The sequence below is a fragment of the Populus trichocarpa genome, chromosome 18, assembly GCF_000002775.5.
Source record: "Populus trichocarpa isolate Nisqually-1 chromosome 18, P.trichocarpa_v4.1, whole genome shotgun sequence".
Classification (NCBI taxonomy): domain Eukaryota; kingdom Viridiplantae; phylum Streptophyta; class Magnoliopsida; order Malpighiales; family Salicaceae; genus Populus; species Populus trichocarpa.
This window is the reverse complement of record NC_037302.2, coordinates 16090642-16116389: the sequence shown is the minus strand read 5'-3', so window position 1 is coordinate 16116389 and position 25748 is coordinate 16090642. Positions and strand designations below refer to the sequence as shown.

The 25748-nt window shown below is 36.5% G+C and overlaps 5 protein-coding genes and 1 non-coding gene across 19 annotated transcripts; 5 read left to right on the top strand and 1 right to left on the bottom strand.

Annotated features, from left to right (window-relative positions):
* Positions 1 to 600: 600 nt before the first annotated feature.
* On the top strand, positions 601 to 1628 carry LOC18107890 (heavy metal-associated isoprenylated plant protein 28). The gene is made up of 3 exons (XM_024589498.2): positions 601 to 705; positions 797 to 872; positions 968 to 1628. The coding sequence occupies exons 1-3, from the start codon at positions 700 to 702 to the stop codon at positions 1219 to 1221; spliced, it is 336 nt and encodes a 111-aa protein (XP_024445266.1). The 5' UTR covers positions 601 to 699; the 3' UTR covers positions 1222 to 1628.
* A 1088-nt stretch (positions 1629 to 2716) lies between these two features.
* On the bottom strand, positions 2717 to 4305 carry LOC18107889 (uncharacterized). 3 transcript variants are annotated; one of them, XM_024589954.2, is made up of 4 exons: positions 4077 to 4305; positions 3723 to 3884; positions 3417 to 3456; positions 3042 to 3318 (listed from the first exon to the last, which is right to left on the bottom strand). In XM_024589954.2, the coding sequence occupies exons 1-2, from the start codon at positions 4236 to 4238 to the stop codon at positions 3729 to 3731; spliced, it is 318 nt and encodes a 105-aa protein (XP_024445722.1). In that variant the 5' UTR covers positions 4239 to 4305; the 3' UTR covers positions 3042 to 3318; positions 3417 to 3456; positions 3723 to 3728. The 3 variants fall into 3 exon arrangements, with proteins under 3 accessions (XP_006372257.1, XP_024445721.1, XP_024445722.1); XM_006372195.3 differs by lacking the exon at positions 3417 to 3456 and having other exon boundaries at positions 2717 to 3318; positions 4077 to 4304; XM_024589953.2 differs by lacking the exons at positions 3042 to 3318; positions 3417 to 3456 and adding an exon at positions 2717 to 2990 and having other exon boundaries at positions 4077 to 4304.
* Positions 4306 to 5528: 1223 nt separating this feature from the next.
* LOC18107888 (chloroplast envelope membrane protein) lies at positions 5529 to 10020 on the top strand. 3 transcript variants are annotated; one of them, XM_024589827.2, is made up of 7 exons: positions 5529 to 6547; positions 7197 to 7282; positions 7455 to 7628; positions 7910 to 8024; positions 8503 to 8600; positions 9087 to 9123; positions 9776 to 10020. In XM_024589827.2, the coding sequence occupies exons 1-7, from the start codon at positions 5822 to 5824 to the stop codon at positions 9842 to 9844; spliced, it is 1305 nt and encodes a 434-aa protein (XP_024445595.1). In that variant the 5' UTR covers positions 5529 to 5821; the 3' UTR covers positions 9845 to 10020. The 3 variants fall into 3 exon arrangements, with proteins under 3 accessions (XP_024445595.1, XP_052304773.1, XP_006372256.2); XM_006372194.3 differs by having other exon boundaries at positions 5531 to 6547; positions 9087 to 9222; XM_052448813.1 differs by lacking the exon at positions 7197 to 7282 and having other exon boundaries at positions 5530 to 6528; positions 9087 to 9222.
* A 2599-nt stretch (positions 10021 to 12619) lies between these two features.
* Positions 12620 to 18601, top strand: LOC18107887 (squamosa promoter-binding-like protein 12). Of its 9 annotated transcripts, none has more exons than XR_002979043.2 (8): positions 12620 to 12797; positions 14451 to 14878; positions 15028 to 15071; positions 15221 to 15955; positions 16120 to 16286; positions 16589 to 16840; positions 17041 to 17440; positions 18156 to 18601. XR_002979043.2 is itself a non-coding variant. In XM_006372193.3 (8 exons), the coding sequence occupies exons 4-7, from the start codon at positions 15303 to 15305 to the stop codon at positions 17385 to 17387; spliced, it is 1419 nt and encodes a 472-aa protein (XP_006372255.1). In that variant the 5' UTR covers positions 12620 to 12797; positions 14451 to 14878; positions 15028 to 15071; positions 15221 to 15302; the 3' UTR covers positions 17388 to 17436; positions 18156 to 18601. The 9 variants fall into 9 exon arrangements, 8 of the variants coding, with proteins under 8 accessions (XP_006372255.1, XP_024446068.1, XP_024446069.1 ...); XM_006372193.3 differs by having other exon boundaries at positions 17041 to 17436; XM_024590304.2 differs by having other exon boundaries at positions 12621 to 12797; positions 16120 to 16265; positions 16640 to 16840; positions 17041 to 17436.
* Positions 18602 to 19830: 1229 nt separating this feature from the next.
* Positions 19831 to 19904, top strand: TRNAI-UAU (transfer RNA isoleucine (anticodon UAU)). Its single transcript has one exon. It is a non-coding gene; the product is annotated as a tRNA-Ile (tRNA).
* Positions 19905 to 19961: 57 nt separating this feature from the next.
* Positions 19962 to 24983, top strand: LOC18107886 (YTH domain-containing protein ECT1). 2 transcript variants are annotated; one of them, XM_052449153.1, is made up of 8 exons: positions 19962 to 20340; positions 20437 to 20477; positions 20557 to 20749; positions 20851 to 20933; positions 21042 to 21431; positions 21815 to 22336; positions 23214 to 23426; positions 24024 to 24983. In XM_052449153.1, exons 1-8 carry the CDS (start codon positions 20304 to 20306, stop codon positions 24447 to 24449), a joined length of 1905 nt encoding a protein of 634 aa, XP_052305113.1. In that variant the 5' UTR covers positions 19962 to 20303; the 3' UTR covers positions 24450 to 24983. The 2 variants fall into 2 exon arrangements, with proteins under 2 accessions (XP_052305113.1, XP_024446346.1); XM_024590578.2 differs by having other exon boundaries at positions 19964 to 20340; positions 21806 to 22336.
* Positions 24984 to 25748: the final 765 nt, after the last annotated feature.

Below are 25748 nucleotides of genomic sequence, written 5' to 3'. Positions count from 1 at the left end.
GTTCAATCTTAAGAGATAGTTGATCGTGAGATTTTATTAAAACTATAATTTATATTAATTAACCAAAGATAAAACGCAAATAGTAGTTTAATTACTTTCTCAAATTAATGGTCTCTCGTATAAATCTGAGGTGGAGAATCGGGAGGAGGACTAATCGCTGGGCTTGATACTGGATCACAAGGGGGGTCATTTGGACTGTCTTTCAGAATACTTACTATCTAGGGGCTACTTAGAAGAGGCCTCTTCCCATGAGCTGAGAAAATGGCTGCAAGTTGGCTGGTAGGAGTCGTCTTCCAAGAATGTAATCGTCATCATATTTCTAGGCAGGAAGGACCCATTTCCGCTAGTGTAATCATATGAGCGCTGCCTTGTATATTATATCCAAGTAATGTGTACTTCAAGGGAAGGATGGCATGGCCACACGCATGTTACTGTGCAATCATCACCCATAATGATCCACCTAACAATCATTTCACTCACGAGTTATCCACCATTTGCTTCTTACATTAACCTACTAATTTACCAATTGTTATTACGTACCTTACACACGCAGACAGAAGATATATATATATATATATATATATATATATATATATATATATATATATATATATATATATATTGAGAAGTTAAGAGAGCAAGCTAGCTTGTGTTGATTACTACTGCCTGCCTAAGATATCTGCATGCCAACATACAGCCATGGAGGTATGCCGTTCTTCTCATTCTTTACAATTTGGATTCGCCTTCACAAACCCTTTGTTTTGATATATACCATTAGCATATTGCATGATAACAGGTTATCGAGTTGAAGGTGCATCTGCATTGCAAGGCCTGTGAGAAAGCAGTACGCAAAGCCTTGTGCAGGATCAAAGGTAATAACGAATGCACCAAACCCATAATAAACTATTCTCTGTCATTCAAACTTATAATTGAGGGTATGGCTGAACGATGAGTGATCACTTTACAGGGGTAACATGCGTGCAGATCGATGGTATATCAAACAAGATTACAGTGATGGGGTATCTGGATAAAAAGATGGTGGTGAAAGCCATTTGGAAGACAGGGAGAAGGGCTGATGTGCTGCCATCTTCTCCATCACCTCGCTTGGAGGCACCGGCGCCTAGTCCTAGATTGCCTACTGGCTTTCGGTGCATCATTCCAGCTAAATGGTGTTTCAAGAAACCAAATACCATTCCCAGAAGCACTGCTGTAACATCATGAATAAATTGTACTAAGATATCGATTAGAATCTTAAATAAAATCATCTAAGTAACACCATTATTTTAATTTGTGCAGGAAACATATTTTATTAACCCTGTAAAAACTTAAATAGTTAAGTAAGGTTCAAGATGTGATTGAAGGTGTTTGAGATTGTGGCGGGAGTGCTTTTTAAAATAGCTTTTCGCTGGAAAATACATTATAATTTTTTTTATATCAGTAAATCAAAACAATTAGAAAACACTAAAAAAATCAATTTAATGTTTTTTCAAGGGAAAAATATTTTTGAGAAGCAACTAAAAACAAAATCAAATTAATGATGATGAAGAAAAGTTGGCACAAATATTGCAGAAAATGCTGGAAAAAAATATTGTAGCTGTTTTCAGGATGGAATCGGAAGCGAATAATGAGGAATATTAAGAAGAGCCGAAGCCAAGAAAATTGATGATGATGAAGATGTTGCTAAATCTTTCTTCCTTAATGGCTGTTGTTTAGGTATTCTTTTAACATTTTGTTTCGGTCACCATTAAATCAGATATTAAATACCATCTTCTACTTTCTAGCTCCTATATATATATAAAAGGGTAAAATGCTTCTCTTCTAGTTGTTTCAGGGTAGCTATTTTGTTGATTTGTGTCGAAGAGTCTGCTTTGTATTTGAAGTCTTGAACGGGTTAAACCATTAAAACCCCCATATTCTTCTTGGTTTCTTGAAGTCACCCATTACCCTAATAACAGCTAAGAAGTGCCATTGATATTATCTTTGAGTTTGTTCTGTCTATATGTGATAATATAGAAATTAAGGCATTTTTAGGTGATTTTTCATAATCTTGATGCCTAGTTTCAAAACCATCTACAAACACTCAAAATAAGGATAAGTTGATGTTTTTTCAGTTCAAAAAAACTTTGAAAAACATTTTCAAACTCAGTAACATTGCCAGCCTAGGGGATTACTAATTGTGTTTCATCCCAGCCTGTAGGGCGTAAGGCATTGGCAGTTGAGTTTGAAATGGTACGTATGTTTTCAGCTCGAAGCTAAAACAACCTTTCCTTTCAGTTCTAAAATTCCGAGTTGTTACCACATGACATCACGTACAATTTCCACTCTTCACACCTCCATCCTGGCAATACAAGTTAATACTTCAGTGTTCCACAAGTGAACTTTTAAGATGGCGCAGGTGACTACAGATCATGCAAATTAGATGCGAACAAGAGAAGCAATGCAGCTCATGTCCAAGGGAGCGGAGCAGGTGGAGTTAACATGATAATGGCACTTGATGTTACAAACTTCACGTGGCAGCAGAGATACTGTCATGTTGTCAGCTTGCCATAGACCCAGGTTTCCATTTGCAAAGAACAGAGATTGGCAAGACACGAATGTAATGCAGTCGTCACGTGGACATTCTTAAATAAACAACTTAAAACCTTGCTATTAAGGAAAGGGAACAGACAACTTTCTCCCGAGTAAAAAGATTATCATTCAATAGACAGACAAGATCTAGCTCACAAATATGGGATTTTTGTTAATGATAGAAGGTATGATTTATCAAATATGTCTGGATGAAATAAAACACAAAACAGGACATAAATCCCTCCTCTAGTTATGTTTCAGTAACCAAAGGTTCATCTTTCTAAAACACATACAAAAATTGAACAAACACAAACAACAAACTTTAATTTCAGCTATCAGCCTTATTCTAAGCAAAATGTTGTAGTTTGCTAATCCCAATCCAAGACACCTTACTCTTTTAGATGCCTTGAGCAAACTTTCACCTGCCATGGAGAATAATGGAAACATCAGGCTTGTACACCAGGAGGACTCCATTTGGGTTAATATCAATTTTCCTTTGTGTGCTGGAATTCTCACACTATGCTAACATAAAACTATTCAAAACAATATTCCAGTACATTTACATGGCAAACTGTATTTCTAAATTTCCAAGCATCACTACTTGGAAGTTATTTAAGAGAGCATTAAACACTAGTGTAGACGTCACATGTTTTCTCCATACTAAACTAGTCCCTACCAAAACACAATACTACCAAAGACACGACATCATTCTCTTCTGTAGCGTTACCATGTTTGCAAACTCTGAAACCACTACAAAGAAAGAAAAAAGAAAGGAAACAATAATAATAACAAAAGAACAAGATAAGAATAAAGACAAGATGTTAATTACAACACAAAGTTGTTATCACATTGATCATGCCTTCACAATTTTGTTCCCCAAAGCCATCCCTGAATCCATTAAGGTTTAAATAAAGAAAGAATCGATCAGATAAGTATCTCCACCACAAAAAAAAGAATTGCAACAATACCAGGATAACATTATGTTAAACCCCAGCTAAGCAACCTGTGATCGAAGTCTTAAACATGCAGGCATTCTCACAATACGATAAACATGCAAATTAATCCAAGAACATGAAACCTTCACTCAGTCAACTTCACTTTTGGTTTTTTGCAGAAACATAACATGGAATGCAGATTGAATTGTGCACACAAACCTTTACTTAGGAGGTCGAAGAAGCCGACGCTTTCATCCCAGCAGTATTCGGAGCACCGCTATCCCCTGCTGATGGAGGCACATATATCCTTGCTTTCTTGAGAATTTCAGCAACAACCCAATGCTTCCGTTTACTTAACGGCCTCGACGGATCCAATCTAACCTGAAAATCCAAGCATTTCCACAAATTCCGAAATCACCACTGATTAATTATCAAAGTTTCGTTTTTTTTCTTTTCATTTTATTTATCAAGAACCAATTTTTTTCGTTTAATAAAATTATTAATTGAATAATCAATCAATGATTCAAAATATTAAGCAAAGAAAAGTAAGAAAGAGAGTTAGAGAGTACTGACTCGATCGCCGATGTTGCAGAGGTCGTTTTCGTCGTGAGCCATGAACTTGGAGGTCCGCTTGACGTATCGATTGTAGAGCTTGTGGTGGAACAGCCTGTCCACCGCCACCACCACCGACTTCTGCATCTTGTTCGACACCACCATTCCCACCACCGACTTCATCCTCTTCCTCTCCCCCCCTCACTCTCTCCAATAAAAAATCCTTAAACCCTAAATCCTCACTAATTCTATTTTATTTTCTCTCTCTGCACTGTTGCACTTCAGGTACTAAAACGAAAATGACGTTTTCGCCCTTATTCTCTTAGAGAAATCTCTATTTAGTCCCTAAAGTAATGTGTATTATCCTACTATCAATCAAGCTTCATATATTATGGTTTTATCAATTGAGTCCCTAATGTGTATCGATTTTACCTCAAGTTTATCAGCATCACCCCTCCAAGCTCCATCTATTTTTTTTAGTAGCAATAGCAAGATTTTGTCCAATTTTGAAATACTTGATAAGTTTTCCAACCAAAAACTTTTGATTTTATCAATTAAGTCCCTAACAAGTACTAATTTTACATCAAGTATAATTTATATCAGATAAAATCACCCCTCCAAGATTCATCCATTTTTTAGTAACAATAGTAAGATTTTGTCCGGTAAACATGTATTTGGTAGGCATTGCCATCAAAATGCTAGAGTAAACAAAGATAAATTTTAAAGAACAATTTCATGTCAAAATATAGTAATCTTTTCTTTTGTATAAGCAAGTGAAAAAACAAATGTAGCTTTGGTTTAATGCTAAAATGATTTTTTAGAAAAAATACAGGGATTGTTTAATATTTTGAATGAAAGTAGTTAATGAATATGTCAGTTAAGGGTGAGAAAAAAATCGAAAAATCAAGAAAACAAAAAAAAACTGAAAAAACCAAACCATGAAAAAAAATCGATTAAAATTTTGAAAAACCGACCGGTTTGGTTCGGTTTTATAAGTCTAAAACCGAACCGAACCCAACCAAAAAAAAACGAGCCATACCGGAAAAAAACCGAGCCAAACCGGTTTGAATCGGTTTTTGTCCTAAAAAATCGAACCGAAACCAGTCGGTTTGAACCGGTTTCAGTTTTTTTTTTTAAATTCGATTTGATTATTTTTTTGGATAAAAACTGAATCGAACTGAAAATAATCACCCCTGATATCATTAGTAGGACTTTCCAAACCCTCCCTTCCAAATTGGATGAACGATGAGCTACTATTAAAAGAATATTATTCAATGTTGATTACTTTTTATTTTATTTTTATAAAAGCAAAAGTTTTGGCAATCAATTGATAATGAGGTAACACGTTAGGGGCTACATTGAAGATTCACCATTTTTCTTCCTATTATCTTTCACGAATCTATAAGGTTAACACAGTAATTAGCAATTTAAATGGAATTCTTAATTCTTTTTTTTTTATTATTATTATTATCCAGTACTGAGAGTGAAAGCTAAAAAACCGTCATCCTCTTGGCTTTGCTTTTGCTTTCCCTCTCTAGCCTTTAAGCTGAGGTTAGCTTTTATTTCATCACAATTACAAAAACCCCTTCTTTTGTTGTAAAGTCCACTTCTTTTCTTGTTTCTTCTCCTTTTTTTTTTTGTGTTCTTCAGCTCAGGGTATGAATTTCTGAGCTTATTTTTTTTCACGGTCAACTTAGTAGTCAAGATATTGAATTTTCAAGGAATTGTCTTGTTTTTTGTCTGATAAGAAGAAGTTTGATGGTTTCATGATTACAGCAATCTGGAGTAGCAGTTTTTTGTCTTTGGTTGAGAAGATTAAAAATGTTGGGTTCTTGATGACCACTTCAATGGTCTTATGCAACAACCTTAGCTTTAACACTAACCAAAGCCAAAACCCACCTAGGAACAGGAATTCATTAACCAAATCATACAGATTGCTACTCCAATTCGGTAATAAGAGCCGGGGATTTTGTGGGGTCGTTGCAAATGCAAAGAAGAAAGGCGAAAATCATTCTAAGAGAAAGAGAGGTTGGTGGCAAAGGTTTTTTATTGACGAAGAAGGGAATTGGCTTGGATTAAAGGATGATGATATGCTTGATGCCGAGGCTGAATTGTCTGAGAATTCGAGTGATGAGGAGTTGTCTGAGGAAGAGAAATTTGAGGCATGGAAGAGGAGAGCTGAGGCAATTGTTGACTTGAGAGAAGCACAAGAAGATATGTTGAACGAGGAGAGTAGGAAGTGGGAGGACTGGATTGTGGATTATGGTGATAATGGTCATGATGATGATAGTAATGGTTCATGGTGGAGTAAAGAGTATGATGGAAATGGTGGAATTGGAAATGGGGGCTCAGTGGAGGATGTGCGGTCGGATCCTACTGACCTTGTACGTGAGAAAGGATTTGTCGAGTCTGTTAGAGATTTGGTTTTTGGTAGGGAAGAGGAGGATTTGCTTTATGAAGACCGCGTGTTCCGGTATGCCTCATTGAACTCGGTAAGTGAGTTTCACTTCATTGCACTTTGTTTCAGAGCACTGCCTTATGCCATCATTTCCTATGTCGGGGTAGATTGTTTAAAGGGTTTCCATTTCTATTCATTACATACTCATAGTGCCAATCGAGAATTTGTTGTCTATGTGACCATGTCAAAATTTGTGGCGCTAATCTCATGAAGTTGATGCTACCACTAACTTTAACATTGTTGTTTAGGGACAACACTAACTTGTGTATTGCGTAGACTGAATCGGATGGGACAGAATTTTGCAGCACCCTATGCTATAGTGATGCAAAATAAAGGACATCCGTATGAAAAGGGATGGGCAATCCTATCCCTATATGGCACATCAATATATAGGATGATAAAAGTATCTATACTTTTAGGATTAAGTTTCATGTAATAAAACTAAATAGAGTATCATTGACTTGATGGATATTTAATTGGATATGATTGAAGTGTATGGTTATCAAAACTGTTCAAAGTGGACATTTCATGTTTTGATCTTTGTTGAACTTGACTGCTTCATGTCAAGTTACCTTGCATGTTGTGAAGATGGATTTTCTGTATGCTCTGGTTAATTTTGAAAATTTGCTTATCAATCTGGCATGCTTGTACTCAATACCATAGCCATATTCATCTTGTTGCAGGCCAAATTTTTGGCAGTATTGATAATCATACCCTGGGCCTTGGACTTTGCAGTTCATGACTATGTTCTCATGCCCTTCTTAGACAGGTAACAGTTAGGTCAAAATGGTTTCTTAAGCGACTTCTCCTAATCTTAACAACAAGAAATATTTGATTTTCTATGTTGCTCTCTTCTTCACCTGATATGTTTAAAACAATGCTTATGGTGCACTTAAAACTCTGTCTTCCTAATTAAGTTTATTAATCCATGTCATGAACAGATATGTCAAGACTGTACCACTTGCAGCACAGATGCTTGATGTGAGAAAAAATCAAAAGCTTGAGATGATTAAGGAAATAAAATTGGAAAAAGCAAGATTGAAGCTTGAGGTAGAGATTGGTAAATCTCCACCTCTCTCTGATGAGGAGGAATGGAGGGAGCTAAGGCATAAAGCGTAAGAATAACATGTTTTTGTGCTTGCTTTGCCAGCTCATGTTTGTTATCAATCTGATTCCTCTAGTGAATTGCGTCTCAATGCATTTTATGAGTAGAAGATTCATTCAAATGGTATTCTTAGACTTTAATTCTAGGATTATTTTCAAAACATTAAATCACATTGATTAATTCCCTATAAATACATACCTTGGAAAGCTTTCCTTGTGCTCTTTGATTACAAATGTAAACATCTTGATGTGAATTCTGTTCTTTTCAACTTCTGGTTGGTTGCTTAAACAGGTTAGAGTTACGAGATGAGTGGAGGTTAGAAAACCGTAGATCATTTGCCAACATATGGTCAGATATGGTCTTTGGGGTCTCAATATTCGTTCTTTTGTACTTCAATCAGAGTAAAGTGAGTAGTTATCAGTCGTTCTCTATGCATAATGCCTTTTATGTGTGGAATTGATATGTTTCACATCACTGTGAGGCCTCCATCACTGTCATCATAATTGCCATCATCTATCCATCAAAAACTGCAATTATGTGGAAACAATAAGTGGCATGTCACCTTATTCTAAAGTTGCAATTTTTTTCATGCTTCTATCAATTTTCACCTTGTCTGTTTTCATATCTGTGAGAATCATTTATCTTTTTAAAGAAAACAACGAACCACTTATGTACCTTTCAGAGGTATTTACTCATCTAAATTGTTATAGAGCAGTTCTGGAGTTAGTGCATAGAGACTTGCTGAATGGTTTTTGCCTTATTGTAGTTATATGCCCTCAATGGTTGTTCTGCTTAAACTATGTTTGGAAATGCTTAGTTCTATCATACTCTTGTGTCATGTTTGTTACAATTTTTTTTTCCTTCTTATTTTTATACTTTTGCAGGTAGCTTTGCTGAAATTTACAGGTTATAAAATACTAAACAATGTTTCAGATACTGGGAAGGCATTTCTAATCATACTTATCACAGATATTTTTTTGGGGTAATATTTTCTGCTCTTCACAAAATTATTCTCATTAGCACGTGTTTGCCAAAGACATTTTATTTTATATGCTAGTTCAGAAGTTGGCCCTGATCGAATTCATGCAAGTGAGAACAAATGTAAAATAACTTGGTGTCAGCCACTATAGTGAATGTGGAAGTCTGTAACTTCACTTCCTCCTCCCTATCCGACTTGATTTTGCTTTTAAATTTGGAATTTTTTCTTTCTTTTCAAACAATATATGTCCATGATGCACTAGTTGCAGTTTATTGAAGATATTTGAATTCCATATAATCTTTGCCTCTCTCTCTCTCTCTCTCTCTCACACACACACACACACACACACACACAAGTGAGCAAGCTGACACGATAATATTTCTTGCAGGATGCGTTATTAAAAAAAATGCTCACTATTCTCCTAATAATTTTCACTTACACGCTTGTTTGTATAATGAACATTATCCCTTATGAAATTGAATACTGTAGGTATCACTCTGAATCTGGTTGGCAGACCTTGCTGGAGGTAATCTTCGAGCACTATGGACTTGAAGTTGACCAGTCTGCTATCACCATTTTTATCTGCTTGGTACCTGTTGTCATTGATGCATGTGTGAAGCTTTGGGTATGTTATTTTGACTCAAATAAGTGTTTCATCGAATGAATTCCAATAAAAACCTTAATTCCGAAAAACATCCACTGTCTGTCTGTAGTTAAACTGGAACTGATTACCTTCCAAACATCATTAATTTCCTCATAGGAATATCAGCAAATGAAGTGATTAGAGTTTACTTGAAATTTAAATGAATGAGGTGGCTGTGTTAGTTCATCACCCAGCTGCTACTGCCCTTCCCTGTGCTTAGCTATGACTTTATAAGACAAATGGTCGGGAAAGGTGTTACATATGGAAAGGAAAAGCAAATTTCCATGGGATGATACTGTGTCCATGGTGATAAACTGGAGAGATTGCCGAAGGCTATCAGCCATTTTAAGATTAAGATTAGATAGATTTTATAACCTCTATTAACTATTTGACAACTTGACCTCTGTTTACTTCTCATTGAAAGAGTTGGAAAGTAAGTTGGAGTCTTGCACTGCCCATTGCTTGTTCATAGGCTCACGATTTTATTCGAGAAATCTGATGATTTTGTTGATTGCTTATGGTGTTTGTGTTACAGTTGTTCAAATACCTACCAAGATTATCCCCGAAGGTGGCAAACATATTCCGCGAAATGAAGCGTCACTAGCCGAAATTTTTTGGTCTGATCCATGAATGCTTACATTTTTTCCTACCTCCCCGATTTTTGTGGCATATAGTCCCTCATACAGTATTACTGATTTTACTCGTATAAAACATATTTATTATTAATAATTTTTTTTAATATATATTTATATTTAATTAATGAATCTAATATTTGATGAATGAATTTAAAATAAAAACAAAGTCCGTAGAATAAAAATGTTCTGCATAAAAAACTATAAAATTGTTATAATTATGAGATCTATATTACATCAAAGTTGTTTCAAAATGTTTATGGTCAATATTCTATTAAAAATTGGACATTAATTAGAAATGTTAAGACCAATACATATGATGTTCATTCTTTTATGAAAGGAAGCAGTTGCTTTTATAAATTAAAGTATGACGGATACCTGAAACTAAAATGCAGGTACTTGTCAGATGATATATATACTTAACTGACTTGCAAAAGAATTTCGTATAGAGAGATCACTAATGTTTATGGAAAAGATCATTTGATAGTTGTATAAATGATGCTTAAACTTAAAACCATTAAATTATCTTATATAGGGAGTGAGTGTTATGTTTTGATCCCGATCACATGTTATCCTAATCAAGGGTAACAACCTGACATATATTGGGTATAATATAAACTATATGAATGTATTTGAATTATTAAGAGATAATTCATCACTCCTAGATGAATTAGAGAAAATGTTCTATATACTCTTAAATAGTATTGATTGTAAAATCATTAACCAATGTGGAATGAGATTCAAATTTCATTCAAAGAATAAAAAATAATTTAACACAACAGACATACTTCATGTTATAATGTCTAAATCGAAACATTTATGATGAATGAATAATAATTATACTAAGAAATTAGTTTTTGAAAAGTTAAGTCAAACTACTTATAATTTTTCTAATATTCGAGGAATCATGACAGATTGTTAAACATTATATTTGATCTTTAAATATAAATCAATCAATTATTGAATTGATAATAAATTAAATTGTTTAATTTATTTAATCTTATTTTATTTAGAATTATGATTTATATTTGGATCAATTTATTAGGAAACTTAATGGGTCACACATGTAAGAACTATTGGTCAGAAATTAAAATGAGATGATTAATTAAATGTGATGTAATTGTAAATAAATTTTAAAAATTGATGATGTAATTAATATAGGGGATTACAATTCTAGACTTAGAAAAAATCATGTAGGGATTTGATTTAATAAATTTCTAAAATTATCCTAAAATAAATATTTGTCTTTTATAAGGTTTTTAGGTTTCCCTGTAAATAAAATGTTATGCCTTTATTTTTTTAATGTTTGAAGATAGTACAACAGTTCAGTACATAAACATCTAAACACAAAGAAAAGAACTGGCACTCAAAAGTATAACAATTACTCTCTTCTAAAAGAATTTACGAGATTTCTCACTGGTGGTGGTTCGTGTGAATTACCGTTAGAGGCCGGAAAATTGAACGGTTTGTGGTTTGCAATAACCAGGCCTTGAAGCAATCATTTAAAGCAAAAAAAAATATCTGATCTTTAATATAAACCCTAAACAACTTTAGATTTATCTAACGAGATCCTTAAAATTCCTAATTTTTTTTTTAAATTTACTCTTTTTGCTAACACTAAGTACATGGAGACAATGAACTCCCAGGCTAGACCTTTATTCTCTGCGGAAGGAGTTTGTTCTTTGTTCAAATACCTTCTGTTGACATGATTTTCATGTGATTCAATGACAATCTGCATGTCTTCATTCGTTTGATCTGCTCCAATGGATCGATTTCCTTTGTATATATGCATAAATGATACATGTTCACTAGTTATTCCTGATGTTTGAACAAGGCTTACTGATTTGGCATATCCCCTCCTGGTTTATCACCAGCACGGGACATCATTTATGCTCCTCCCAGATCACATCCTGCGTACGGATTCACACATCTCTGTCCGTCTGGATACTTTGATGGTTCATACTCTCGAGGGTTAATGGAGGAGGGTAAGGGCTCGGACCCCAGCTGACAAATAGCAGCAATGCTTCTTCTAGCTTTTCATGTTTCCTGCTGCTACAAAGTTGCATGGCAGGCTGTCACGCTTCGAGCTAAGATAGGAACTAGTTGAGCTCTGTAGCAGCAGGGACCAGAAATGGATGGTCCATGGCAAGGCAACTCAACAACAACTCAAGGTCCCCCACTATAAATGTGCGTCTTAAATTACAATGTCTCGGATGACACCAACAAGCACATGATCAAACCAGATGAATTCAGCATCCACTTTCCTGGCGAAAGATGACCCCCAAGTTTTATTCTCTTACGTGTTTGTCATTGTGTTCTTTCTTTCTTGAGGTTACGGTTTCAAAAACAAAACAAAAAACAAGTCTTTGTTGACTTCTTTTTTTTTCCTTCCCAATTCTTTGAATGGTTTTCGTGGATGTTGGAAAAGTCCAAGAATGAGGGACCATATTGTAATTCAGAAAGATAAATAAGGGCATTTTTAGTATTAAAAAGTAGCTTGGACTTTTCTTGCTGTCGCATCCCACCAACCCAAATGGAAAGAGGTATCACTGTCCAACCCCCCAAAAAAACAAATGTTCCCTGACAGTGGCATTACCCGTAATAAACCTAAACTCTGAGGCCAAACTAAGAATTTGAATACGTGGCGAGGCTAACGTCACGAAGGACGCAAAGTAAATGCCTCTATAAGTGACTTTAATTATTATATACACAAATAAAACATAAAAAAATAAAAAAAGACTATAAATAGTAACAAATCTATGGCTTTACTGCTTTTTCTCCCTTCCCTCTCCCTCTCTCTCTTTCCACTTTTAGTACATAACTCACTCACTGAGACAACACGGCCTCCTGACTCGGTTCAACTCAGCTCACATGCCCCCCCCTTTCTGTCAAGCTGCATCAGCTCTCACTCTCTCAGTTTTACCTGTAAAGTCTGCAACTTTATCAAATTTCTCTCTCTATAATAACTAAAGCTCTCTCTCTCTAAAGTGTTTTTTTTTTTTTTTTGTGTGTGTTTCTGACATGGGTTTTGTGAGAGAGAAAATGGGTTCTGTTTATAAATTTGAAATATTTGTCTGTTATGTTTAGGGTTGTAGATTTTTAGGTGAATGAAATGTGTGTGGTTTTGGTTTTGCTTAAAGTAAATCCAAGAGCTCAGTTTCCAAGGAAGGATGTTAAAGAAATGACTTTTTCTTTTTTAGGTGTATTGATGAATGGTTGACTATAAGGATAAGGATGAGTCAATGCATGTATGGATGTATGTGTATGTGTGTGTATTTATGTATGTATGTATGTGTGTATGTATGTAGCTGTGAGTGCATGTGATGATGTGGCTGGCTTCTTGTGTGGGATGAGGCTAAGTGATAAAATGGGACTTATGGAAATTATTTAGGATTTACAATTAAACAAAAAGGAAAGATTTTGTAAATCTTTCTATGTTTGCTCCCTTGAGGTGTATAAGCAGATGAGGGTAGTTTGGAAACAATTGCTGACTTGAGAAAGATAACAAATACAACTAGGATGCCAAAATTTATGATTTGTTAGTTACTTGCGTGGTTTATTGTTGTTTTGTCCTTCAATGACATGTATTGTTGGTGCAATAAATGTTGATTCATTTAGAAAACCTAAGTTTTTGAATTATTTCTGAACCTGTGAATATTGAATTTGACTGTTAAGAGAATTATACATCACCATTGAAAAAAAAAACTATCATGTGGGCATAGACTTCTGATTGATTGGTGTATGTTTTCTTTTTCTTTGTAAGAGCTTCATGGTTTTGCTGAAGAATCATCATCATGGTTATCTTCTTCATTGCTAATAGAATAATGGTTACACAAGTGCCTTTTGATTTGTTAAAAAAGAAGAAGAAATTGATAGCTTATTTTGGAAGTGAAAACTTGATATGAGGAGCTACATGTTCTCTTGTTTTCTAAGAAGTGGTCCATTATGCAGCAACGTGTTATGGTCTCAATTTTTTTTTAATGAAATAGTTACTTTTCAATCAGACTTGTGTGCATTGAGAAATTGTCAGGAACATGTGAATCTTTGGGAAACCTATCTGTCAAGCTAATTGGAGAAAGACAGTTAATACTGCTGCATTCTATTGTTTGAAAATTGAATTGACATTATTTGTCAACTTCATTCATGAGGCCTTGGTGGCAATGAATGGACAATTTTGACTTGAATGCTTTCAGCTGCTGCTAAGGGTAGTAATTATTTAGGGCAGTAAACTGCTGCAGGGTTGAATTATCAATTTACCAGTAATCATATAGAGTTAGATAGCAGCTGATCATCTTTCTCTTTCGGTGAATCTATTTTACAATAACAAAAAGGTTATATTTTATGTAAAGTGACTGCTTATTTGGGAACCTATCAAGCAGATGGCTCATACTTGTAATAGTTGTGATTGCTGTAAAGTTCAGATAAATGCTTCTTTTCACTTTATTCAGTTAAACTTTTGCATGGTCTGCTCTTATTGATATGAGCTACTAAGAAAACTTGCATAATAGTTCAGATGCTATGAAAATGGCACAATTTCTACTGATTTGGTTTAAACTTTTCACTATGTCTGGTTATTAGGATTCTGTTTTGTAACTTGGGGGTGACCTGGTGGAGCTTAGAGCTTCTATGGTGACTTTGTTAGCAACCTGGTGGCAGCATTGCTCAGGTTAAATGTGCTGAGCATTATTTTCTTGTCCAAGATGGGAAAGGGAAAGGTCCACTTGAATGACTCGACAGATTAGATTTCTCTTGTTTGTTTCTTGGGAAGGGAGTTTAAGAATCTAAATAGAATGATGGGCTGAAAGCGACCTTCTTATGTGAAGCCAACTGTTCTTCTTTGGCTGCTTCCTCCTTTTTTCTGTCTAGCTTCTGCAAGCCTCTTATAAACTGGGTCGTGAAGGTCCTGATCTTTTTTCTCAAAGGGAACCGCGAATTTTTACTGCCTTCCTAACACGATATTTGCTTAAACAGAGGATCCAAGAAACACCCTGCAATTTGACTTGAAGGTAACCCATAACCTAAGTCTAGATGCTGAATCTCAATAATTGAGAAATATATCAATTGCTTGCACATCTCTCATACCTTCACATTTCCTTTAATTACAGGGTAATTTTCATTTTGTTCAACTTGTGTGTAATTTAATTTCTCATTTTAGGTCTTAGTAGTGCATTGGGCTAAACCCTCACTGTAACTAGCAAGGTATGACTGTTTCCTGCGCTTTCCACACGTTTTACATGTTTCACATCACTTAAGCTTTCTCTGTTTCCTGCTCATTCAGCATGTTTTACATGTTTATCACTGAAGCTTTCTCCAGTTATGATTCTGAAACACTGAATTTATGCATGCAGAAGTGATTGTGCTAGGGTGATTGTATATGTATTGTATGGGAAGAAGAGAACCTAAATCTGTTTTGTAAGGTCAATTTCTGTGATGGACTGGAACTCCACTGCATCTGAGGGGAACTGGGAGAACATAGCAGGGTTAAGTGCCAAGGCTAGTGACATTCCAAAACAAGTACCATTGGCATACCATGAGACAGAGGGAGATGGAGCAATTGATAAAGCAATAACTTATTCGTCTGGTGGTGGTTTATCAAGCTCTGATTTGTGGCATTGCTCTTCATCCAAGAGCTCAGTTTCACCCTCTGTCGACTCTTCATTGAAGGGGGGGATCAAGACTTATAGCACTGCAGATGGTTTTCCTGGAGTTATCATTAGAAAGGACTTGACTAGGGTAGAAAGTACTGAGAATATTCCATCTCTGGGTGCTTCTGCTAGCTCTGGTGAACCAGTAATTGGCTTGAAGCTTGGTAAACGGATGTACTTTGAAGACATTTGTACTACCAGCACTGCCAAATCATCGTCTTCATCTATTGTTTCCACTTCCTGTACTGCTACAACAAAGAGATCTAGGGCATCATATCCAAGTACACAGTCTCCACGTTGCCAAGTGGAAGGATGCAACCTTGATCTCAAGTCAGCTAAAGATTACCATCGCAGGCATAGAATCTGTGAAAAACATTCCAAAAGCCCAAAGGTTATTGTTGCTGGCATGGAACGCCGATTTTGCCAACAGTGCAGCAGGTCGGTACTTCGAACCTTGATTTCTGGGGAATTCTAGTAATTAGTTGTTTTTATTTTCCAGGGTTTAGCTTTGTTGCATTTGGTTTTACTTTCTAATGTTATTATCTACTGCTAAATAAGTGTGTTGATGCTGCATTTAAGTTGTAAAATAAATTTTTGTTTAGGTTCCATGAATTATCAGAGTTTGATGACAAGAAGCGAAGCTGTCGTAGACGTCTCTCTGATCACAATGCAAGGCGACGGAGGCCACAACCTGAGGCAATCCGGTTCAATTCAGCAAGGCCATCATCATCACCATCATCATTTTATGGTTGTCATTTCAATTTCAAAGGTTTTAGCTGTCATGTGTTCCATTATAAATCCTTATAAGAATCCCTATCTGCATCTGATGCTTTGCTTGTTATTATGACTGATTCAATGTTGGTTAGCTCCTTACTTCCCTTCTGGCTGACTCTATTTTTTTTAAAAAAATCTTTAATCAAATAGCTATTTATCTGGAACCCTAGTGAACAATGTATGATAGGCGATTATTATATCTCAGTCTCTATAACTGCTAGTAGAAAGTATTTTCTTCTACATTATAATTCTTCCTGATCATAGCCTGGTTTGCTGCCATTTCTTGTACCCTTACAGATGGTAGACAGCAGATGAATGTTGTATTGAATAGGGTGCCTTTCCTGGCAGGAAATTCAACTTGGCAAAGCGAGTGCGGCTTTAAAGTCACTCACGCCGGAGATTTTTTTATTAGGCCTGCAAAAGCAGGGGGCATCCATAGGCAGCTTAGCTATCCCTGCAATGAAGTGCCAGATGCAGCTTCAACAATACCAACAGACTCGGATAAAATTATCTCTTTTGAGAGAAGTACACCCCAGGTCTTTAGTCAAGGTTTGTTTCACTCATAAATAGTAAGATTGTTGGAAAAGATTGGTTGGGCATAACATGAATTTTATGTTTGTTTTCCGTTGTTGCTCACTTTCTTAACATTCACACATTCCAAAGTTGACTCCCCTTTTTTGGTGCCTTTTCTTACACAAAATCAAACAACAATATGGTGTGTACATTTGTTTGTTTTTTATTTTTAACAGGTTTCGAGGGGTCTGCATTAACTTCTAACATTGAGGTAGCACCAGATCTTCGGCGTGCTCTCTCTCTTCTGTCAACCACTTCTTGGGGCTCGAATGAGCATGGATCCACCTCTCTGGATCAACTGATGCTTGCAAACCAAACAAGCATGACACAGCCAATGATAAATGCTGAACTCCAAAATTGTCCAGTTGCTTCATCAGAAAATGCACGGATGGAACAAGCATCCCTTGAGTCTCGGGTGCATTCTTTGGATTTACATGACAATGGAAACGTCCAGTTGCAAGAGTTTCAGCTGCTCAAAGCACCCTATGCTACCGGCTGCTTTTATTCCAATCAATTCAGCTAATTATTGGAAATGATTCAGCTCTTCCTTTTTGAAATAACTGCTCGTTAAGGTCGGTATGTTCATCATCATTTTGCACATTTTTTGGGTATCTTTTTTTTGGACCTGATGTTCAATCATCCTTCTTTCATAGTGTCATGGTATGGTGTTTGACTTTCATTGCGATCTGACTTTCTGGAATGGATATCCACATGTTTGGTTGATGTTCTACAGTTAATTGTTTTGCACTTTTTTTGTGCATCTCCTTTCTTCTTCTTTTGGGTCTGATGTTCAATCATCCTTCTTTCATAGTGTGATGGTATGGTGTATGACTTTCATTGTTATTGTTGCTTTCTGGAATGGATATCCACGCATTTGTTCAATTCTATACAGTTAATATCGAGGACCTTCTATCTAGTTTTTCTGGACTTTTTTCCTGGACAAGTTTTCTGTTTTTACTTGGAGTAAGGTGTCAATTATTGAATGGCTTATTCTACCAAAAAGGGCTACATCTGAGTATCATGGTTTCCTTGTCATTCTTTCTTGCACAGACACCTAGAACAACTGGAGGATAGCTTTCCAACTCAACTTGCATTGGTCCCAAAGAGTTTATGTTTGATTGATTAAACTCCTTTTGTTGATACGTGTTGATTGATTAAACTCCTTTTGTTGATACGTGTTGATTGATTAAACTCCTTTTGTTGATACGTGTTGATTGATTAAACTCCTTTTGATTGGAAGACCTTAACTTTGGCATGCTCAATTAGTCAAGTAATTTCTTCTGATTTCCAGGTTTGCTTTCATCTGGCAATTTTTCAAAATCGAACATTTGGATGGTTTCAAAAGCATCAACTTTCAACCATTTGAAGTCTGCCAGAATTGCCAGAATTGCAGTTCAAACTAATGTTTGCCAGAGTGCAGTTTAAAAGGAAGTCCAGAATAAAGTTGCTGCTGCACCGTATTTTCTTGACTAAAAACACCATCTCATAACACCATTTGGACTGCAATGTGGCTAAAACCTTGCTATTACCTCTCTCTATCTGGACAGTATCATTGGCATGACATTTGTAACTTTGTCAGACTGCAAAATGAATGGTTTGGGGGATTTTTTGTCTTTGCTTGATGATGACAACATTAATTCCCTGTTAGATTTCCATTTCTCCTCAACTAAACTTAGTTATGTTTTAACAAGGCTGCTTTGCTGGTAATAAAATCAGTCTTTGACAAGCTATTCATCATTTCCACATCTACAAGGAGCAGCGTTCCCAGGTTACAAGCACGATGCAACAAGTTCAGATTGCAAAATTGCCATAGTCGAGTAAGAGTTGTACAGCAATGATTTCGAAAAATATTCTAGCCAAGACAAGTTCTCCCAATTATCAATGTAACATGATAGGTGCAAAATTGAAACATATTCCAATAGTTCTTAAAGAAATAACCCTTTTAAGCTTCAAGAGCTGGAGATGTCAAATCAAACTTGTTTTTCCAGTGATGATCTAAAACAGTAGGCGATATTCAATCAAGAATCCAATTAAAACATGACGATACAAAAGACTAGTGATCAGTCTGCACAGCCTACAAGCTAGCATACTGCTGGTCATCTAGGTGGGCAAGCTCTAACTGAAGAGGATCCAGACCCTACAGCTCAGAATTGGCCTCGTCATAAGCATCATCAGCATCAGCTTCAGCTTCAGCATCAGCATCAGTATCATCAGAGATTAAAATCATACCAGTATGTAGCATAATTATAACCACCAACAATACACACACACTGAAGGAGTATTCACGCTTTTCACAGCCATTGGGAATTCCAGCATTTGAAGAACCGGAAACATTAATCACCATAAATAAGATATAAAGATCATAATGTTCCACTAGTTTCGAGCATGCCTAAATAAAGTTGTTCTTTGTCCAGATGCTGGGAGGACGAGTGCTCTCTCTTCTGTAAACCAGGTGGCTTGAATGATCATGCATGGATCCACCTCTCTTGATCAGCATTCAGCTTATGCTTGTAAGCCAAACAATGATGTCGACCCGGGAAATGATAAATGCTGGCTCAACTCCAAAATTGGACAGGCCAGTTTCTTCAGCAGAAAACGCACGGATGGAAGACAACCACCTCTTGAGCACTCCCTCTGGATTCAAATGAGTGGCAATGGCAACATCCAGTTTATGAAGTTGGAGTGGCATGCATCTTGATTTGGTCGGATTGATATTCAAACTCCATTGTTATAAGATCTTAATAAGTCCTAACAATACAATGGTATGCTTATTCATCAAGTCAAACTAGCGTGTCTTAGAAGATCACTGCAGTTTTCTTCAAAGATACGGCAGTGATTTTACATCATTTGTAACCTTAATTTTCTGACCGCAACAAAAAAATTGTTCTAAGGATTAGTATTGTCATTATCATTTTAGGAAGCAGGACCTGGAACATATTTTATAATTCACTCTGCTGTAACTGAACGGTCCCGTAGCTCAGTTGGTTAGAGCGTTGGTCTTATGAGCCGAAGGTCGCGGGTTCGAGCCCCGCCGGGACCAACACAACATATATTTTTAAGAAATTTAATTTTCGATTAAGAAATTGAAAAGAGTGGTATCCCCACCCATACAATACAGTATTTGGTCCAGCTATTGTGTTTCCTCGCCTTGTTTGCAGGTGAGCGTATTCCGCCACCGCCACCGCCACGGCGGACGGGAAGATAGAGCGCTCCTTAGTCATATATGAATAAAAAACCCTAAACCCTCCTTCCTCTTCCTTATACGGTGGTTTCCCTTTCCCTCTCAAACTCAAAAATATTTTAATTCCAAATCCAAATCAACTCCTAATTAATTATTCCTATATTAATTTCGTCCTTTTTCATTACTACAAAATTCATCCATCCCCAGATCTCCTCTCTCTCTCTCTCTCTCTCTCTCTCAAATTGAAATTCAAAATCCATGGACGAGAATCAACATCGTCTTTCACCCTCACCTGGTACCTATCTCCCTCTCTTTACTTATTTCATGCTTTTTTTTTTCTTTTTTTCTTTTTTTGAAAATAGCCGAGTTTGTTAATAATCTCTTGTTGCAGGAGAAACACTTACTAATCGCCATAATTCTACCATGGACCAGGTAGTTTTTTTATTTATTTAATTAATAATTACCGGGATTTATTTTCTTATACCTTATCTATGAGTAATTTATTTATCAGTCGCTCTCGGCGGATGATGAGAGGATTGTTTCAGCCAATCCTCCTTCTGCGGAATCAGCCATTATAAAACGCCCCCAATCTTCTTTGACTGCACCTCCTCCTCCGGATCTTAGCATTGTTCCGCCGCCGTCGCCGCAGTTCAATGTTTATGATTATTCCTCGCATGACCAGGCAATGCCACCACCTTATGCCGGTTAGTTAGCTGCCTTCCCCGTTGTATTGTTCATGGTTAAGAATGAGCTGTATTTGTCAGAATATTGATTAGAGTGTTGCGAGTGGTTTTTGCTTATTTAGGTTATGGCCATGGCACTGGTGTTTGGGATGGGTATTCTCCACATCATCATCTTAATGCGGCCGATGGATTGCATTTATCATCGGTGAGAACGTTTCCTTTCAATTTCGGATTTTTGTAGAATTCTGTTTCCGTTGTTTTGAATGAATAATTCTGTTTTTTTTTCTTCCTCTTGTGTCATGGATGTGAGCAGGTTATCTACAATGATAATCAATCTCTTACGTTTCATTCTGGATATGGCTTTAATCCTGATATGGGATACGGCCAATATTCTCCAGTTGCTACACCTCTAACTCCTATAGTACTGGATGGCCAGCTATACTCCCCACAGCAGATTCCATTTTCACCATTTTACAATCCAAATATGCCATCGTCAGGTCCTCTAGGCTCATCAGAGCTAACATCATCGGAAAGCAATGGTGAGAACTCCTTTTTTGGACCAGGGTCAGGTTACATGGTACAGTATGGGTCATTTGGTGGGGGGAATATGCCTGGGGCTCCTGGCTCTGGTTCTTTAACATCTGCATCTGCTTATCCTCAACCAATGGGCATACTTGGGCCATATGAGCACCATGCTGCACAGGTTTGTTTTATCCTGTCCCAGCTATTGCAAAATCTAGGATTTCCTAAAGTTTTGAGTTCTTTTTCGTATTCACCTCATCTGCTTGTTTTCCTTGCTTGTCACTACTGCCATTTAGTTTCTTCAGAATTGATGCCCAAGTTTCTAAACCCAAAAAAACCCCTTAACTTTTATTTAGAGTTTTGAAGTAAATTTTGTTCGAGATCTTGACGCATCATGATTACTAGAAGTTGTTAAGTTACCTGCTTAGAGCAAGGGGTTAAGATTAGTTCTAGTGAGTCTTCTTGCATGCTTGTCCTTGTTCTTAACTAGCAGCTTCTTGGCTGACCCTTTGGTGTTTGATAACGAGCTTGTAATTTTTTTTAAAATGGTTCCAGGGTTATCAGCAAAGACCATTGCATGGATATGGATATACATCAACTTCCTCTGTTGGACATTACTCGCATGGTGGCTCTTATCAGAGCACTGGTTTTGGCGGTGGTTCAATTTCTTATGCAGGGGCTAATGACCGGACACAAGTTGGATTTGATAAGGGTAGGAGAAGAGAGAGAGATCAGGGTTCAATTTATTCTTCTAATGATCTGCTTGGTTTTGACCGTAATCGAGGACCAAGGGCTTCAAAGCTTAAGGGCAAGCACACCACTGAACAGCTTTCCTCCTATGGTAAAAGCGAAGGCAATTCTGCTAGCTCTGGGGTTCAGCTTGATTTATATAACCGGCCAGTTTTTGTCACTGATTACAAGAATGCCAAGTTCTTCATAATCAAGTCTTTCAGTGAGGATAATGTTCATAAAAGTATTAAATATAGTATTTGGGCAAGCACGCCGCATGGGAACAAAAAAATTGATGCTGCGTATCGTGAAGCAAAGGAAAAGGAAGGAAACTGTCCAGTCTTTCTCTTGTTTTCGGTATGTCAATGTAACTTGACATCATTTTAATGCTTTGTTTTCCATTATCATCAATGTTAGGGGCAATGTGATTACTGGTAACCTGGTTGAAGCTAATGCTTTTAGAGTTTATTCAATTGTAATAAATGGTTGAATATGTTAGCTTGGACCGAGCTATCTATGGATAGTAAAGGGCATCCTCTTTGATCTGGGCATTAATTCTGCTGTTTTTATGTTTGGGATTTTACTTTTGGATTGAGTTTGTATTTGTTTTAGAAGCCAGCAGAAGGCCACAGACCTTTGTTGACAATGTCTTTTCTTTTATTGTTTGGCAGTAGAAGTCAGTTGAATAAGCAGGTGATTGCTGATTTTTATGCTGTGATGTGCTAGTCAGTTTAAAGGAAGTGCTAGTTGTTTCTTGAATACAGACCTATATATGTAAATATTTATATGGAACTAGTCAACATGCTGAAGGTCTCATGCTGACGTCTTGTGCTTGTATTATTTGAAGCTGTTTATTTCCTGCATCTTTTTTTCTATTCAACTGAATCACTTCCATCATGCTTAGACTTGCTTCTAGCTATTCCTTATTCCTTGTAAAGTTCTCCTTCTTCTGTATCTTATATTGGGTTAAATTCTAAATTTTGGTGATCATGGTCTATGGGTTCATGTTGGATGGTTTCTAACTTGTAGACTGGATTCTGAAAGAGTCTTTTTGGAGATTCCTGCTGCATCTTGTTATCTTTTACATTTTGAAGTACATCAGAATCATTTTAGTGAGCAAGTTGTTTCTGAAACCTGCGTACTTGTGTGTTATTTTAAATTGTCTCTTGCTCTGAAATAGAATTTTTATTTTTGGTTTATTAATGGTCTTGGATTTGTTTCTCTCTTTGTGCAGGTCAATGCAAGTGGACAGTTCTGTGGAGTAGCGGAAATGGTTGGACCTGTAGATTTTGAGAAGGATGCTGATTATTGGCAGCAAGATAGATGGAACGGCCAGTTCCCAGTCCAGTGGCATATTATCAAAGATGTTCCCAACAGTCGTTTCCGGCACATACTACTTGAAAACAATGATCACAAGCCTGTTACTCATAGTCGAGATTCACAAGAGGTAAAGCTATAAAAAAAATTATCAACATTTCTCCTCTTTTATTATTATTGATATTATTTTATTTTGGACTCAGTGTCTAGAATGTAGGGATCATTCTCTTGATTCGTTATTTCTGTAATGAAACATAGGACAATTACTTAGGTTGCAAAATGATTTTTTATGCTGAGTGGAGTGGTCTGGTGATCCAAAAAGCACAGCAATCAATTTTCTTTTTTGGTGTTGAATTGTCCTGGGCTGTGTGTACTATTTCTTTGAATAGGAAATGCTAGAGTGTTGTGCCTAGTTGCTTATGATCTAAAAGGATAATTTTTGGTGTTTATAACTTCATTACATTCTTGCTGGTCCTAATTTATATCTACTTCCAGCTGCTGACATATTTCTCGTGAATCAGACATCATCTAAGCTTTTGCTAATCTCGTTATCCCTTTTGAATCTGTGTTTAGCCTTATTTGCATATACCATTCAATCAAGATGAATGTTTTCTGGTCAAGCATCTTTTTTGCCAATTTTCTTTTGGCTTCAACTCCTTTTGTTGATTAGTTCTTTTGGCCTAATGGGTTTTTTCATTTCTCTCTCCCTTTTTGCTGAAATACTCAGGTGAAACTAGAACAGGGTATTGAGATGTTGAAAATTTTCAAGGATTATGATGCACCTACATCTATCATCGATGATTTTGGATTTTATGATCAATGTGAGAGAGCTTTGAAGGAAAGGAAGGCCATACAACAACCTAGTTTGAAAGTAGATGGTCCAGGTTTGCTTGCTGATGATACCATAAATCAAATATCTGATAGTTTTGTGCAATCTCTCCAGTTGGATGATGTTAATAAAGAACTGGCTGCCAGAGAAGAGGTTGTTAGTTTAAGACCTGGTATGGAGGTTTTACCGGCTATTAATTGCAATACTTCTGCGGAACTTGCTAATGATTCAAACATTGAGGTTTCAAAAGCCGAAGATTCCAACAACCATAACTTGTCTCCTGCTTTAAAGTCGAAAGAGGGCAGCCACAAATACCAGGATTAAGCCTGTTGGGAAGATGACCACAGTTAAGTTGACAGATAGGAGCTGTTAGTTGTAGCTGCCAGAATCGCTGGATTGCTGGTCCCTGCGGAACAAACCCCTCTTAAAGATTTTATAGATTCTTTGCTCACTGACATGTGGGGTGGTATATTGGGTATCTGAGTAGCCTGACGACAAAACTAACAAGCTGGTTTTTGTTTTTCGATCTTTACGGACAATTGAGGGAAGTTAATGTGGTCAAGGTGTTTTTTTTTGTCTGGGTTATTTTGAACGGGGAAGACAATGGTGATTGGTGAGGTGGTGAAAGTCGTGGGATGGCAGCGTAAAGTAGGAGGAGTAGATTTTGTATACTATGTAGTTGATGCCCAATTTGAATTTAATCCTGGGTAGGTTCTCTTTCTACTGATTTTCCAGAGAGCATTTGGCTATTGGAAGGTTTGTAATGTTACCATTATGGAGGCAAAATAGTGATAAGAAGAGTTCAATAAAAAAGAAAGAAAATTCAACAATTTCCGTCAATACAATTCCTTTGAATAATTGCCCTCCTTTTGTGCTGTTGTATGTTTAATACATTTAGCATTTGTTCCTTCATCTGTCACGGGGTTATCTTGTTGTCAGTCCATGTTTTAGGTTGGAAGTGGAGGTGGGTAACCACATGCATTACAATTTGCAAATAGCAAGAGAGATTGTTTAAGGTTTCTGCAACATGTTTAAGCACACGAAAGGAGGACCAAAAATGGCTGCAAAGAAGGGCTTGTATTGCCTTGTTTAAGAGCTCATTCTCTATTTTATTATGCAGTTGAAGAATCCTCTTTCATCATTTATGGCCACTTGACCTGGAAATGCCGTGATGATACTCTTCTTATTACCAAGAGACTAATCTGTTTGTTGCTCGGTCTGTCTCGTAGCAGATGGCATGTCTCTCTATTTATCAATTACACGTGATGGTGACTGACCGGAAGATGGTGCTCCTAAAGTCTTCTTGTGATCTTGTCCTTTCGCCTCATTCTATTCATTTTCACATTCTCTTCCTTCCTAGGTGTCATCTTGACATTCTTTTTGTTTCTAGGTAACACGTGTGATCAACATATTTTTAATTCGGCGCTGATAATTTTTTTATTTATTTTTCTCTCCTCCAAAAAATCTACGTCTAACCCTTAGATTTGCAATTCAGCCCTTCACATTTTTTTTCTTTGGATTTTTGGTTCCTCTTTTTTTTTTTTTCCTATTTGGTTTATTTAAATTTATTTCTAAAATTGAGCTTTTTTCAATTTGATCCTCCTTTAATTTTTTAGTCTATCA

What these genes read in the sequence shown, in the direction of transcription:
- LOC18107890 (XM_024589498.2), top strand. An exon ending in AGCCTTGTGCAGGATCAAAG is followed by an intron (nt 873 to 967) that starts GTAATAACGAAT and finishes ATCACTTTACAG; the next exon opens with GGGTAACATGCGTGCAGATC.
- LOC18107889 (XM_024589954.2), bottom strand. Translation starts at nt 4,238, where the DNA reads ATGAAGTCGGTGGTGGGAATGGTGGTGTCGAACAAGATGCAGAAGTCG. An exon ending in TCTGCAACATCGGCGATCGA is followed by an intron (nt 3,885 to 4,076) that starts GTCAGTACTCTC and finishes TTGGATTTTCAG; the next exon opens with GTTAGATTGGATCCGTCGAG.
- LOC18107888 (XM_006372194.3), top strand. Translation starts at nt 5,822, where the DNA reads ATGATTACAGCAATCTGGAGTAGCAGTTTTTTGTCTTTGGTTGAGAAG. An exon ending in CTCATGCCCTTCTTAGACAG is followed by an intron (nt 7,283 to 7,454) that starts GTAACAGTTAGG and finishes TGTCATGAACAG; the next exon opens with ATATGTCAAGACTGTACCAC. An exon ending in ATGCATGTGTGAAGCTTTGG is followed by an intron (nt 9,223 to 9,775) that starts GTATGTTATTTT and finishes TTTGTGTTACAG; the next exon opens with TTGTTCAAATACCTACCAAG.
- LOC18107887 (XM_024590301.2), top strand. Translation starts at nt 15,303, where the DNA reads ATGGACTGGAACTCCACTGCATCTGAGGGGAACTGGGAGAACATAGCA. An exon ending in TTTTGCCAACAGTGCAGCAG is followed by an intron (nt 15,956 to 16,119) that starts GTCGGTACTTCG and finishes ATTTTTGTTTAG; the next exon opens with GTTCCATGAATTATCAGAGT. An exon ending in TTGTCATTTCAATTTCAAAG is followed by an intron (nt 16,287 to 16,588) that starts GTTTTAGCTGTC and finishes GTACCCTTACAG; the next exon opens with ATGGTAGACAGCAGATGAAT.
- LOC18107886 (XM_024590578.2), top strand. Translation starts at nt 20,304, where the DNA reads ATGGACGAGAATCAACATCGTCTTTCACCCTCACCTG. An exon ending in ATGGATTGCATTTATCATCG is followed by an intron (nt 20,934 to 21,041) that starts GTGAGAACGTTT and finishes GGATGTGAGCAG; the next exon opens with GTTATCTACAATGATAATCA. An exon ending in ATAGTCGAGATTCACAAGAG is followed by an intron (nt 23,427 to 24,023) that starts GTAAAGCTATAA and finishes TGAAATACTCAG; the next exon opens with GTGAAACTAGAACAGGGTAT.